The sequence below is a fragment of the Bufo gargarizans genome, chromosome 3, assembly GCF_014858855.1.
Source record: "Bufo gargarizans isolate SCDJY-AF-19 chromosome 3, ASM1485885v1, whole genome shotgun sequence".
Classification (NCBI taxonomy): domain Eukaryota; kingdom Metazoa; phylum Chordata; class Amphibia; order Anura; family Bufonidae; genus Bufo; species Bufo gargarizans.
Window position 1 is genome coordinate 115,690,640 of NC_058082.1, and position 15,027 is coordinate 115,705,666.

The 15,027-nt window shown below is 43.2% G+C and overlaps 1 protein-coding gene across 1 annotated transcript in view; it reads right to left on the reverse strand.

Annotated features, from left to right (window-relative positions):
- Positions 1–802: 802 nt before the first annotated feature.
- The window catches only part of LRP1 (LDL receptor related protein 1), a 275,009-nt gene continuing 260,784 nt past the window's right edge, over positions 803–15,027 (reverse strand). Inside the window, exons 79-89 of the mRNA XM_044283959.1 lie at positions 14,413–14,529; positions 12,993–13,169; positions 12,503–12,643; positions 12,238–12,411; positions 10,956–11,120; positions 10,272–10,443; positions 10,016–10,120; positions 9,209–9,273; positions 5,151–5,244; positions 4,864–5,008; positions 803–3,735 (exon numbers count right to left, since the gene is read on the reverse strand). Of these exons, the coding sequence (XP_044139894.1) occupies positions 3,595–3,735; positions 4,864–5,008; positions 5,151–5,244; positions 9,209–9,273; positions 10,016–10,120; positions 10,272–10,443; positions 10,956–11,120; positions 12,238–12,411; positions 12,503–12,643; positions 12,993–13,169; positions 14,413–14,529 (1,496 nt within the window). The 3' untranslated portion in view covers positions 803–3,594. The remainder of the gene's footprint in view (positions 3,736–4,863; positions 5,009–5,150; positions 5,245–9,208; positions 9,274–10,015; positions 10,121–10,271; positions 10,444–10,955; positions 11,121–12,237; positions 12,412–12,502; positions 12,644–12,992; positions 13,170–14,412; positions 14,530–15,027) is intronic.

Below are 15,027 nucleotides of genomic sequence, written 5' to 3' on the forward strand. Positions count from 1 at the left end.
CTTACGGGTTTTTGCACATTTAGTTGCAGTCATCTCGGCTTTAATTACCGCAAATGGCATTATTGCCGGTCACTGTAATTAGCCGTGGGTCTCTGCTGTATGAAACAGCAGAGATCTGCCGGCCATGACGCCCGCTGCACGTGCGAGCGAGCGCCATGTTTACACATCGCTCCAGCGCTGTACATGTACGGCGCTGGTAGCGAGGGCGTTAAAAAATATGCCTGCATCCACCTGAAAAAAAGCTGTAGAGACATAGTCACTAGGGGTCCCACTTCCAACTAAGTTGCAGTCCACTGCCTGTTCGGCAAGATTCTTCCCTGGTAACAGAGACTCAGAAGACGGCTGAGTGGGAAGTGGGGGAGTGTCAGAGCTAGCTGAGCACCCCAGCCTGATTTTAAAAAAACTGCGTCTACACCGCTTCTGAATATCACAGAAGCCTCCTTCCTTTCTGTGTGATTTATCTCTCCTAATCAGTTCCGTGAGTTCCAGCTCTGAAAATAAGGGAAGTAAGTGAAATGTGATGTCACAGCATCACAAGTGCTACCAGAAGGGAGATGCATCCTGCTTCTGAAAGAAATGCATCTAGCTGTGTAGCTGAAAAAGGGAACAATATGGCTGAAAAAACATTTGGGAAACCAAAACATAACTGTTCCTTCACAGTTATGACTGTCCAAAGAAGCACAGTCACTATGCAAACTTTTTTTTTTTTTTACTCAGGTACAATTTAAGAATACTGTTTTAAATCACCAAGAAGTTCTTCATTCTGTACACACAGACCCTACTGTAAGAAAACAACACAAAATTAGGTATAATTTTCAATTTTATTTATAACAATATTCTGTGTTATTTAAGTTGTAAAGTAATCCAGCAAAAATTATTAAAACTCTTTTTGTAACCCTGCCTCCCTCAATTCAGCCCGATAAAACCTCTTGAAATGAGTGCTTTTCAGATTTAACAAATAAAAATACTGCATGTTAACATAATGTACCATTATCATATCTGAGAAGATGAAACCAGAAAGAGTGTGCGAGAGAAGGATGATGTACTGTTAAAAAAAGAAAACAAATCAAAGCTATAGTACACCTTACAAGGCCCTTTTAGCAGAGGAGACTTGTTAGAAGGGTGTTCTGGCAATATTTGAGCAATCTATGGAATGTGATTTGGCCTAATGGAACAAGTTCCGTTGGGATGAGGCAATGAAATGATCAAGACAAATGAATAAAGTTTACATAGTAAGGCTATATAGTGCAACAATATTCTCCAAAACAAACATTTCTAAAAAGAAAAAAATTGTGTAGTCTGCACATCAGTGGCTGTTTTGGCTAATACTGCGGGAACAAAACCACCACTATGTGAATTGTCATCCTAGGGCTTAAAGGTGCAAACGAAAATTTCAAAAGTTTCTTCTGTTATCCATTTACACTAAAGATATTACATTAATGTTTCAAGTTATTGCCTAACTCTTACATTCCTAAAAGCATATTAATATTTTAAGATGATCACGGCCAGGCCTCTCCAGGACTCATTTAGAAACCTTGTCATACTGGTAAATGGTGACCCAGATGACACCCCATCCTTTCTTCTAACTGGCGATGAGGATTACAGGTTATGATGACCATACACTAGGAATCGGAGATGCTTATAGTTCAATTCTGCTATTACGCTGCTACCAAATGTGTGCAAACTGACCTGAAAATCTTAACTCTAGAGGAAAAAGAAATGGCATCATCTACTGCAAAAGTGGCAGTTACAAGGTGGTTCTTGAGTTACCGTGACTTTTCCACTCAATCACACAGCTATCTTGACCTGGCTATTACTTTCAAGGCATTTTACGCTTCCGTGAAAAATAGTAAACTAAAAAAGCACAATAAATTGTACATGAGCAGAGGGGGGGGGGGGGGGGGGGGGAGGGGGAATGATGCAAACTGCATAAAAAGAAAACTGCCCATCACTGTCAGTTCATCGTGGTAAGGCAAAGCCACCAGGCACGGAAATGTTGATCAACTGCTATACGAACATACATAAGCTTAAAGTGTAGCCAACACATACACACAGCGGAGGTGGCCATTCTGTGGGCTGCACTAATACCCATGTAAAGGCACTCTACAGTCAACTAAAATCTAGCTACACCACCCTCTGCAATGTTACTAGTTCCTATTACACTGATAGGCTCAATATTGGACCAGTCCACAAAATAGCCATCGCCCCTGTATGTGTCTCATACATAGGTCCAATTTAAAAGTGCAGTGCCACAAAGGAAAAAAAAAAAAAAAGGAGAACATTCTTAATTTAAGAGATTGTGCTAAAGCCCATCTATGCTCACCTCCTATAGTGTAGTATGTAAAGACAATTTATTACAAAAAGACTAGTGGGGATTAGGGTGAGAAAGGAATAACCAAGTGAATGTGCAGTAAAAAAAAAAAAAACTACCGTATATATTTTCAGGAAAGGAAAAGATCATTTGGGGAACTGTTTGCAAAACTTCTCTTTAGTCAGAAAGTTAACATTTTCATAGTAAAATATGAAAATCAATGTCTGCCATGTTTTTCATCTCCAGGCATCTATTTTTTAGGAATTAAAGAAGCACAAGCGCTTTTTTTTTTTTTCTTTACTTCTAGGCAGTACCAATTGTGCTGCAAAAATAAAAAGGGAAAAACAGAACAAAAAGCCCTATGAAGGTAATGGTACTGGAAGCAAGACAAAGCTTCTTCTGGAGCACATTCATTGTTGAGGGAGTCTTTTCTCCAGCTGGGGTTGTTCTTTTGGCTTTCCAGTAATCAGGCACAATATTAATCTACAGAAGCAGCTCTTGGAAGGTGGACCATGACTATGGCAGCTATCCTTTCATGTCTTCACACAAAATGCCTAGAATTCCAGTCCAATGATTTACCTGTTCAGCTGCAAGTCGCTATGGCAGTGATGGGGCTGAACCTCAAACTGCAGAGAATTATTCATCTGAAGAGTATATGCCGCTAACCCCACAAAAGGCTCGAGCAAAACAAAAATACCATCACACTCTTCATAAAAGGATTAAAAAAATAAAAATGATTTAAACCTATTATGTACTGTATGCTGTAGCTAAAACAAGAAGCAGGTAAAGAAAGTAGTGGATACAGAATACCGGTAGCTCGTTTGACGCGTTTCAGTCCGGTTACTTTGTACCATGCTGGCAAGTTATGAAGTGGATAAAATAACGTAACAGTCTTGATTAAAAGGCCAGCCCTTGAAATAATAAAAGCACCCCCTCTCGTGTGTGTATGTTTCCTCTTCCTCTTAAGACGAGCTGCCTATCTTGTATCTTTCTTTGCTTCTCTCTCTTCATCTCTCCTAGATCTGCTTGACAAGGTCTGCCACTTGTGTTTATTGCAGAGTCCTGTTACAGGCAAGTCCCGTGGGCAAGGAGGTGAAGGATTTCAGACAGGTTCCAGAAAATAATGGCAAGGAAAAAATATATTTATAATACTGAGATCAATATAAAAGTAGTCCTTCATTTATACACTTTATACACCGTTAGGTTGTGTGTGTGTTTTCGCCATAATTTTAAAACGTTTTTTTTTTATTAATTTTTTTTCTCCTTTTACTAAAATTTTCACCCTATGCCAAAGGGTCTGAGAAGTCGTCCTCTCCTCCGCGGGACAGCAGCTCTCGCTTTTCATCCGTGCTTGCTAGAGAATTTCTGCTATTCTGAGCTCCCATGTACAAAGTGGCATAGACCGGATTAGTGAAGTTTGTAGGCTGCAAGTGAAGAGATACACAACAAAACACAATTTAGGATTGCAATCAAGTGGTGAAAAAACATTTCAAGTACTGCATAGAAGTCGTCGCAGAACTATGGTGTCTCCAAATGGAGTGAGCAGTTGGTTCCAGGCCCTAGTATTATCAATATCGATTGACATTTGGGGGAGGGCACGGTACACTTGGTTACAGGTTGCATATTAGGACAAAAGACCTTCAGGTTACACCCCTATGTAATTAATGGTTTGCTACTAGACTTACCGTATTTTTCGCCCTATAAGACAAACCTGATTATAAAGAGGCAGCTAGGTTTTAAAGGAGTAAAAAAAAAAAAAAAAAAGATATATTTCATCAGACCCCCAAATCTTCATCAGTCCTCAGTTCAGACCTCCCAATCTTTATCAGGCCCCCCCAACTCATAAGACCTCAGATTAGACCTTCCTCAATCAGACCCCCCACTTATTAGACTTAAGATAAGACCCCCAATTCTCATCAGACCTCAGATCAGACATGAAATAATTGAACTTACCTGTCCTGCTCTGGATGGTGCGATCTTCGGGCACTCACCGCTCCCTGGTCTTCTTGTAGGCCCCACGCTGCACTGTGACCTGATGTCACGCAGTGTCAAGTCCTAGTTCACGCCTATATGCACTATGATCTGACATTTTACACAGTGCCCGGCAGAAGACCAGAAAGTGGTATGCACCCAGCACCAGTCACTACTCCCTGCACCTCCTGCATACTAATGAGAGCTTCCATAGTGGAAGTGTTCATTTAGTATTCACTTTATAAGACAAACTGACAAAAGGGCATCTTATAAGGCGAAAAATACGGCAATTTTTCTTATTACACAAATAAAATACTATATGTGTTTGTACTCTTAGTCATAAGTGGCATGTATGGCCTCCGCACATCTTCAACTCTTTTTTTAGGGGTGTTCTTCGTCCAGGTTTGTGTTTGGATCAGACTTTTAGCTGCAAACACAGCTTTTTGTGCAAGTTTACATAACATTACTGTATGATGCAAAATTGCATGGAGGTGCCACTGTGAGGGGTTTACTTTAGAAAACTTGGAGGTATGGTAAAAAAAAAAGATTTACAATTGCCTTCACTAATGCTGCTCTAGTACCTTATCTGGATCTAAAGTGAAGTCGGCATCCAGTAGTTCCCCTACATCATCGTCTGGCTCTCCTTCGTACATTTTGTAGGTTGGATTGCCAATTTCTACATTCATGGCTCCATTGGTCATTCGTTGATGCTGGAAACCTTTAGCCCTGAGGGTAAAAAATATATATGTAAACTATCAAAGTTGCAGGTTACAGACAGAAACTGGCACTCCCTACATGGAAAATAACCACACATTCCATATTGAATACTATGCATTGAAATGCACTAAATAATTACAATATTTCTTACCCACTCATTCGATGCCTATACCACAAGAATACTCCCACTCCAAGAATTACAAGCAATAGTATCAACACGACTGGAATGATAATTGAGGCCGTTGCTGCAAAAGATTCAGATCATTGATAAAAATGTCAGTCTACAGAAATTATTATGTAAAAAATATTACAATATATGATAATTAATGGAGGTTGTGGGTCATGACACTCACTAATCGCTAGAATAAACAGCCCCCTATAGTTTAGGCTCATTCATCTCTAGATCTTCCAGATATTTTGATGGGGCCGACACTGAAATGACAGACTATAATAAGCAGGCAGTGCCCTTGGTGATGTGGTCATTAGCTCCATGGGTCATGGGTGTAGATGCAATGCAACAAGTTTTACATCTTTTGGACTTGAGGCCACACTGACCATCCTGATATTGTCTTCAATTGCAAAACTTAAAGGGGTTGGGCCATCTCAGACATTGATGGCATATCACTAGGATATGCCATCAAAGTCAGATAGGAGCAGGTCTCAGAAGAGCAGGTCTCATAAGGATTGAGCAGATGAATCTGAATAGGGCTGCAACGATTAATCGATGTAATCGATTATATTCGATAACTGGATTCGTTGTCGACGAATCCAGTTATCGAATAATCGCCGATTCGTTGCTATGCGGGCGGGCGGGCGGTCGCTGCATCTTTATTTTACCTTTTTACAATGACGCTCCTGTAACAGCCAGGCAGAGCGGACGGCGGCGTAACGTCACTCACTCACGTGACACGCCTGCTCCGCCTCCTTCATTCATGAGGTTGGCGGAGCAGGTGCGTCACGTGAGTGAGTGACGTTACGCCGCCGTCCGCTCTGCCTGGCTGTTACAGGAGCGTCATTGTAAAAAGGTAAAATAAAGATGCAGACGTGATTAGTCCGACTTATAAGCATCGGGGCCGGGGCTGTTATGGGGAGGGGGGAGGATCTGTCTATGGCACTGCTATGGGGAGGGGGGTCTGTGTATAGCACTGCTATGGGGAGGGGGGAGGATCTGTCTATGGCACTGCTATGGGGAGGGGGGTCTGTGTATAGCACTGCTATGGGGAGGAGGGGGGGTCTGTGTATGGCACTGCTATGGGAAGGGGGATCTGTGCACTGTTATGAAGAAAGGGATCTGTGCACTGTTATGCCCATAACAGTGCACATATCCCCCTCTCCATAACAGCGCCACCCACAGATCCCCCTCTCCATAACAGCGCCACCCACAGATCCCCCTCTCCATAACTGCGCCACCCACAGATCCCTCTCCATAACAGCGCCATCCACAGATCCCCCTCTCCATAACTGCGCCGCCCACAGATCCCCCTCTCCATAACTGCGCCGCCCACAGATCCCCCTCTCCATAACTGCGCCGCCCACAGATCCCCCTCTCCATAACTGCGCCACCCACAGATCCCCCTCTCCATAACTGCGCCACCCACAGATCCCCCTCTCCATAACTGCGCCACCCACAGATCCCCCTCTCCATAACTGCGCCACCCACAGATCCCCTCTCCATAACTGCGCCACCCACAGATCCCCTCTCCATAACTGCGCCACCCACAGATCCCCCTCTCCATAACTGCGCCACCCACAGATCCCCCTCTCCATAACTGCGCCACCCACAGATCCCCCTCTCCATAACTGCGCCGCCCACAGATCCCCCTCTCCATAACTGTGCCGCCCACAGATCCCCCTCTCCATAACTACGCCACCCACAGATCCCCCTCTCCATAACTGCGCCGCCCACAGATCCCCCCCTCTCCATAACTGCGCCGCCCACAGATCCCCCTCTCCATAACTGCGCCGTCCACAGATCCCCCATAATAGTGTCGTCCACAGATCCCCCATAATAGTGTCGTCCACAGATCCCCCATAATAGTGTCGTCCACAGATCCCCCATAATAGTGTCGTCCACAGATCCCCCATAATAGTGTCGTCCACAATTTGTTTTAATATGGCCTTTGAACATATTTTTTCAAGTAAGATCATATAAACCTCTCTGTTTTGTAATTTTGTCGTTTTTGCCGATTAATCGTAGAAATTAATCGGCAACTAATCGATTATTCAGATTTAGGGCTGCAGCTAACGATTATTTGAACATGCCAGATCCTTTCATAACTGGCCACCAGAGGTGCCTGAGTGGCTTAATCCCTTCTGTCTATTCAGAATACATGGACACTCAGCCCAGCAGAGTATGCATATATATGGGGCAGTCATGAGAGATAGCTGACAGCTCTCTAAAACACAAGATCAGCTTCACGTTTAACTTTTTGTGTTTTGAGGGCCTTGCGTAAAATGGTGTGTTTACCATTTTGAGGCCAACAAATGCAAAATTTTGAGTGTACATTTTAATAGGATGTCATTTTTAAAGGGAACCTGTCATCAACTTTATGCTGCTGATACTAACGGCAGCATAAAGTAGACACAGGTGAGTTGATTTCAGCGGTCTGTCATTTAAAAGTAAGTAGTTGCTGAGAACCAACATCATAATCATTGCAGACTGGGCCTGGAAAAGAGTCACGGCCACCTGAGAAGAGTCCTGGTTATTCCTGCCCACCTGCTGATGACTGACAGGCTTCTACCTAGTTGTCTCCCTTTCTCTCTAGCAGAGAACTGCCAATCATCATCGTATGGACAGGAGACCAGGAGATTATGAATAACCAGGACTCTTCTCAAGTAGATTTGACTCTTTTCAAGGCCTGTGCTGCAATGAATATGATGCTGGTTCTCAGCAACCACTGACTTTTAGCTCATGAGTGACACACCGCTGAGATCAGCATTTCTGTCACTATTTTATGCTGCATAACGTTGATGACAGGTTCCCTTTAAAGAGGTTTTCTGAGAAAATACTGTAATACCTTATGAACGTACCTGCAAAAACTGTTAAAAAATGAAAACCCAACACTACCATATCTATGGTTACTTGTCATGCAGTGAAGATGTGCTGTACATCAATGTGATGGCTTCAGCCAATCACTAGCCTTAGTGGTCAGGTGCTATACATGCTAGCATCACCACTGAGGAAAGTGATTGGCTGTGAAGTGGTCACCTCTATGTGGGGAACGTATTTGCTGCAGCTAGGTAATCAAAGACTTGGACAACTCACTGAAGAGAATATATAATACAACAGCGCCCTGTGAAGAAGTCACTGAATGAAAGAGGCTCTGTCACCCAGATCAAGTCTACCCTACCAGGCATATAGCCTGGTAGGGCTGACTATGGAGACAAAAAACATACCTTTATTTCTCATGTCGGTGGTCCGGTTAGGCAGAAAAAGCAGCTTTTAAAAATACGCTAATAAGGAATTAGAGCACTAGGAGGCGGGCTTATGCCTTCCGAGCACTGCTTTTGTAAGGCCCCCGTTCATTGCTAATGCTGGCCTTCTGCACCTAATAACGCCATCATGTCTTTTGATTGAGATCCTGCACCTGTGCACCTATTTTCCGTTCTTCCAGGCCTGTGTGTGACAGCGCGTGCGCACTAGACATACACACAAGCCTGGAAGAACGGAAAATATCCTGGAAGCGGGTGCGCAGGATCTCAGCACTAGACTGAACGGTCTAGCGCTGTCAATCAAAAGACATGGGGGCGTGATTAGGTGCTGAAGGCCAGCATTAGCAATGAACAGGGGTGTCGCAGAAGCAGTGCTCGGAAGGCATAAGCCCGCCTCCTAGTGCTCGAATTCCTTATTAGCATATTTTTAAAAGCTGCTTTTTCTTCCTAACCGGACTGCCGACATGAGAAATAAAGGCATGTTTTTTTTGTCTCCATAGTCAGCCCTACCAGGCTATATGCCTGGTAGGGTAGACTTGATCTGGGTGACAAAGCCTCTTTAATTCAGTGACTCCATACCCTATATGCCTGGTAGGGTAGACTTGATCTGGGTGACAAAGCCTCTTTAATTCAGTGACTCCATACCCTATATGCCTGGTAGGGTAGACTTGATCTGGGTGACAAAGCCTCTTTAATTCAGTGACTCCATACCCTATATGCCTGGTAGGGTAGACTTGATCTTGGTGACAGAGCCTCTTCAAAATCACATATACTTACGAGAAGATGTCTGCGTTTGCCCCACAAGCGTTTCACATGTTGGACCAGTCATCTCTGATGTGCATCTAGAAAAGAATATTTACAGTCAGATAAAGGATTACTGCTATGGTTATCGAGGGTGTATTTTCAGCTTGAAAGAAGATACATCAAATAAAATGTGATTTCAGGTATGGCATGTTAGAGGGTCTCATAAGTTGTTGTGCAAGGATGATGGGGGGGTGTGTGTGTGGGCAATCCCCTCCACATGGCCAGACCTGCAATAGAAAGATTACCTGCTTCATGATGCTGGCTCCCCACCAGGCATGGGCTACTCCACTGGGCTTCCTAGCTGTAAACATCCGATTTCACATCACCACTGTCAATAACTGCCATGATGTAAGGAAAGACTGTCACCATCGCAGCCAAATAGTCACATGACATAAGGGGATCCATTCTCCGCCGCGGCCAGTCATTACTGTGGTGATGTCAAACTGGATGTTTACAGTGACGAAGCCCAGCGGAGCAGCCCAGGGCTGGAGGGGGAGTGGGGAGCCAGCACCAAGAAGCTGGCTCTTTACAGGTCTGACAAAACATCCCTTTTCTTGCACAACCCCTTTAAAGAACTGATTCATACTGCATTTTTTTTTAAGCATTTCTGCGTGGACTGTAAATAAGAACTTTCTGATCTAATATCACAACCATATTACCAAGCACAGTTGTATTTTCATGCAAATAACCAGATTCTGAAAAATGTAACATTAGGAACATTGCATCTGCTGTATGTTGTATGTTGATGCCCTTATGTCCCCAAGACCTAGCAATTCTTACTGGCATTCTGGCATCTCGGTGATCCGGTTGATGGTGCATGTTCCTCCATTCTTACAGTAATTATCACATGTCATACAAGACTTTGCAATGCGTCCATCCTTGCATCTTTAGAAAAACATGAAACAGATCACAAACCTAGAATAAACCCTGCCCCTGTCCCCATTTTTACAAGGATAACTGCAAAATGACCAAAACTCCCATTAGGGCAGACAGTGTAACAGGCTTTTTCCCACAGACATCATGCAAACTGACTTACGTGCAGATAACGTCCCCACCGTTCACATTGCATTTGCCATCTTTGCATCTAGCGCATCTGTTTTTCTCACACCGAGTGCCTTCAAACAGATAAGGGCAGCGGCACTGCTTGGTTCCATTTGCAGTGAGCTGCTGGCAGATTCCATTATTCTCACAGTACCCAGTACATTTTTCTGTAAAAAAATTTAAGTCTCAAGTTAGATTCCAAAGCATTCACAAAATACATTAAATTACTCCAAAATTACACTCCAATATACTGACAGAGACACTTAGCAGTAGAAAACATTCATGGGTCCAGACATTATGAAATAAGTAGGGGGTTGTGTAGGACATAATTCATGGATGTAATATCGCTTACTAGTGTGTCTGTCCGGCGCTCCGTACCCCCGCTGTGGCCCCCGTTCATTTTGCCTGTCTGATATGCTAATGAATAGCATCGGTACAGGGAGGAGGAGACTGCCCTGTTTCTCAACAGGCATCTCATTCTCATTATTTATTATTATGAAATGAAATGATGTCCATGGCTGAACACCTCGTGTGTTCTATTCATAATGCTTCATCTGACCCAGGAGAAACTGAGGCAATGTCACCTAGATGTGGAGCTGGCAGAATTGAACTTAATGCTATTGGGGTTTTCCTGCTGACATAAATCCCATGGGGACAATACATTTTGATGGCTACGTACGGTATTGACACTTGTCTCCAATGAAATCAGGAAGGCAGCGGCAGTTTGGTTGGTTGCCAAAGTTGACAGTACAAGAGGCATTGTTTTGACAGTAGTCTGGAGAGCATACTTGCTCCTCGCATGTGGGACCAGTGAACCCAGTAGAGCAGCGACAAGTTGGCAAACCTAAAAAGGATAGTTGGCAAGAACAGAGGTTAATACACTGGTAAACGTGGAGGATGTCTTAGAATCAGTCAATTAAGAGAACATGCTTTAACCACAGGCTTTCACATAACCTGAACTGACACTAACAATTCTTACCACCTATAATATAGTATTATTCCATTCACCTATATAGAACCATATTATCAGGAGCTATCAGTTCTTAAAGGGAACCTGTTACCATGAAAATGCAGTGCGATCTGCAAGCACCATTTCATACAGCAGGAGGAGTTGAGCGGTTTTATGGGAAACCATTCAGTAAAACTTATATTCTATTCATTTAAACATCTGTTCTTACTATGCTTAGGGGTCAAGGCAGCTAAGGCTAGCTTCACATCTACCGTCACAGAACAGCTTGCCAGAACTAACCGGATCCAGCGCTGCCAGATGTGAACGAAATGTCCGCTGCCCCATTAAAATATGATGTAGTCGGGCAGACATTCCGTTCGCATCCAGCTGACAAGCGGAGAACCCGTCAGACACAAACCGCTGCATTCTGCGGTTTGGGTCCGGACGATCCTCCTCTTGCCTGCCAAAACAGGCTACTGGAACATTGCTACCGCAGATGTGAAGGTAGCCCAACTCTCTATGCCTAGTCATGCAGTAGGACAACCTACATGACTCCTTACAATAGCTGGGATTTAAATGAACATATATAGTTTTGTGGGAAAAGATTCAGCGATACCAGTCTGCTCAGCTCCTCCTGCTCTATAACCTGCTGCCTGCAGACTGCACTGCACTTCATGGTGACAGGTCCTCTGTAATGGAAAATTAGGATTCAGAGTGGAGGTGCGATCAAGGAACAAGGTTTGAAATAGTGATCACTGGAATGAAGGGGATGTAGCAGTCCAGCACGTGTAAGGTACCCATCATTGTGTACCCAGCAGCATACATACAGTTGCTGTTGTGCCTGGTACTGCAGCTCAGTCCCAAACCCCTAAATGGCACTGGCCTGCTTGAAGTTGGGATTCTCTTTTGGTAATATGTGTACTCATTCCAGATTTATCAAAACTGGCTTAGTTGCCCACAGGATCCAAGCCAGTTTTCCTTTTGCAACAGTTTTGATAAATGCCCAGTGTACCTGTGTGTGATGGGGCACAGTTTCCTCGGTTCTTGCAGTAATCTCTACACTGGTCAATTTCACACCTTTCTCCATGATAACTTGGTGAACAGCGGCACTTGGCTTGTTTTCTAGCATTCAGGAAGCACTGTCCTCCATTTAAACACTCTACATTGCAAGTATCTGGAATGGATTCTAAGTAGAAAGGTTCAAAAATTAGAAAATAAAAATCACAAAATGGAAAATTATCGCACATAACTGGTTACTCATTTATCTCGACGCTTACCATCAGGAGACTGAGAGGGTGATGGAATAGGTACACACGTCCCATTGTCCAGTCTTCTTCCATTTGGACATGTACAGACTGGGCCACTGGGACTCAGCAGACACAGCCACTCACACTTCTTCCGGTCGCATGGATTTGTCACTAAATACACCAACAGATAGTTTAGATGTGGGCAGTAAGGTTTAGGCACTAAGGGTCCATTTGCGGACCCTACTAATCGCTGGAAAAAAAAAAAAAGGGACAGAAGCGCTCCGCGGAGCATTGTGCTCAGAGGTTGGAGTGGGTGGTCTACAGACCGCTAACCTTGCCTCCCTGGGGAGAGCAGAGCTGATCACCACTGCGCTGAGCACTTCTGCCGCTTGGTTATACAGCGACATTTTAAATAAACTACTATCAATCACTGTGGAAAATTCCAACTATTTATTAGGTAACCTGCTTTTTCAATACCCATTGGTATCAGCATTATTCCACCTCGTATTCTAATCTTTACCTTCAGGTTGCTTATATTGGTGATGCAGGACAACATCAGTGACATGGTTAATTCCCCAAGTTAGATTGGTCACTGGGCCGTGTCCAAACTTGTGCACCTTGAAAATGAGGTTGTTAATATATGTAACGCCATAGATGTAATCCTCAAATATATCAATGCTGAACGGATGAGTGAGACCTAAATTTGTAGAGGGCAAAACAAAAAATATATAATTTTTTTTTTACATCTTTCAAGCTGTTTCCACTAAAATACACGGCAAAATACTTTATTACTGCATTTATAAATTCCTAATGGATGTGCTAGTGTATGTACATGCCGTGAGGTCAATGATGTGTGCCCTGAACCCTCCATGGCTGGCGAGCCGGCAGGGAGCATGCGCCAAGTAAACGTCTGGCAGGGGAAGACATATCTTAAATGAATGTAATTTTGAAATCTCAAGTTTTGGTTTGCCCCATTCACATTTCAATGGTGCTGCAACAGATGCGGACAGAATTCCTTGTGCTGTCCGCATCCGTTGTTCCGTTTGTCTGCAATCAAAGACAAGAGTAGGCATTTTCTATATAGCGCTGGCCATGTGTGTTCTGCAAGCACGGTTGTATGAATGCACCGAAACTGCTAATACAAAGCAGATGGATAAATGTATCAAAGTGCTGGAGTTCAATTCTGTCCACTTTATAGTATGCCAATGTACTACAAGTCATTTTTATTACACAGTAATGTCTCATTCTGGATTAAAATTATCTATCCTATCTATCTATATATTTCTATATATGGTAAAAGAATTCTAGGCGACCAGAATAACGAAGTGAGAGTAATGATTAACCTATCGCCAATAACAGAACTCTGCAAACTCGATAATAACCGATCAAAGTTTAAAGTGGACCTCTGCTTTGGGCAATGTCTACTTGTTGGAAGGTTCCCTTGACAGTAAACTCATCACTGGGCCACCAGCAACCAGCCGCAATCCGTGGGTAAATCTCTTTTCAGTTTTCCTAAGGCCCAGTCACAGGAGGCATTACACCGTGTTCATTGAAATCAGTGGGCAGTGTTTGTAACGCAGAGGGAAAGATGCTCTTTGGAGCCACAATAGTGGCCCCCTCTATTAGCTCCCATGTGAAAATCTGTTTTCAAAACTAGAAACCCGTTTGAAAAGATAAAGTTTTTTTTATTTCCTCCCCCCCCCCCCCCCCCCCCCATTTACATACAGTAGGTTTAGCCGGTTACCCTTGGAAAACATTAGCTGTCCGCCTGCACTTTGCTGTCAAACATGTTACCTAATATTCGCTTCAGACACGGATAGAAATGAGAAGCAAAACATTTTATGGAGCTTTCAGCAGAGGAACGCTGTTCTTTTATACCATTCTATGACCCGCCCTGTGAGACGCAATACATGTTTTAATGAGCAGGATATATCGGTTACCTTTTTTGTTACTAATCACAACCACCGGATCTGTTCCATTGAGTCGGACGCTGCTGATGATGGATAACTTAGCATCAGCCCAATAAAGGCGCTCATTATAGTAATCCACAGCCAGGCCTAAAAAATAAGCAATTATCTCATGAAATTTTATATATATGTGTGTGTAGAATTGTATCATCATATAACCATTATAAAAAACGATCCTGGTTATCAGCCATGTGAGAAGTTCGGTTACAAAATGTGTAAGGGTTGGGATCACATCACGTTTTATGCCTCCGTTTGACGTATATGTTAGAAAAAAAAAAAACCCACAAAAACACAAATGGTTAAAAAAAAAAAAAAAAGAAGGATACTTTTTTTTATAATGGAACTCCATGGTAAAGCATGCCACTGTATGGCATCAGTCTGAGGCATCCGTTAAATGAATGGGGAAAAATTGATGTGAACCCACCCTAAATGACAATGCAATATTGGGACATGATGGCAAAAAGCACACATCACAACCACTAGGTAACCACAGAAAGGCACACATAGCATATACATCTCCAACAAAAGGTTGTGAAATCAGGATTTTTTCTTTTTTTTCTTTCAAAGCTGGTCATCTTGCATTCTACA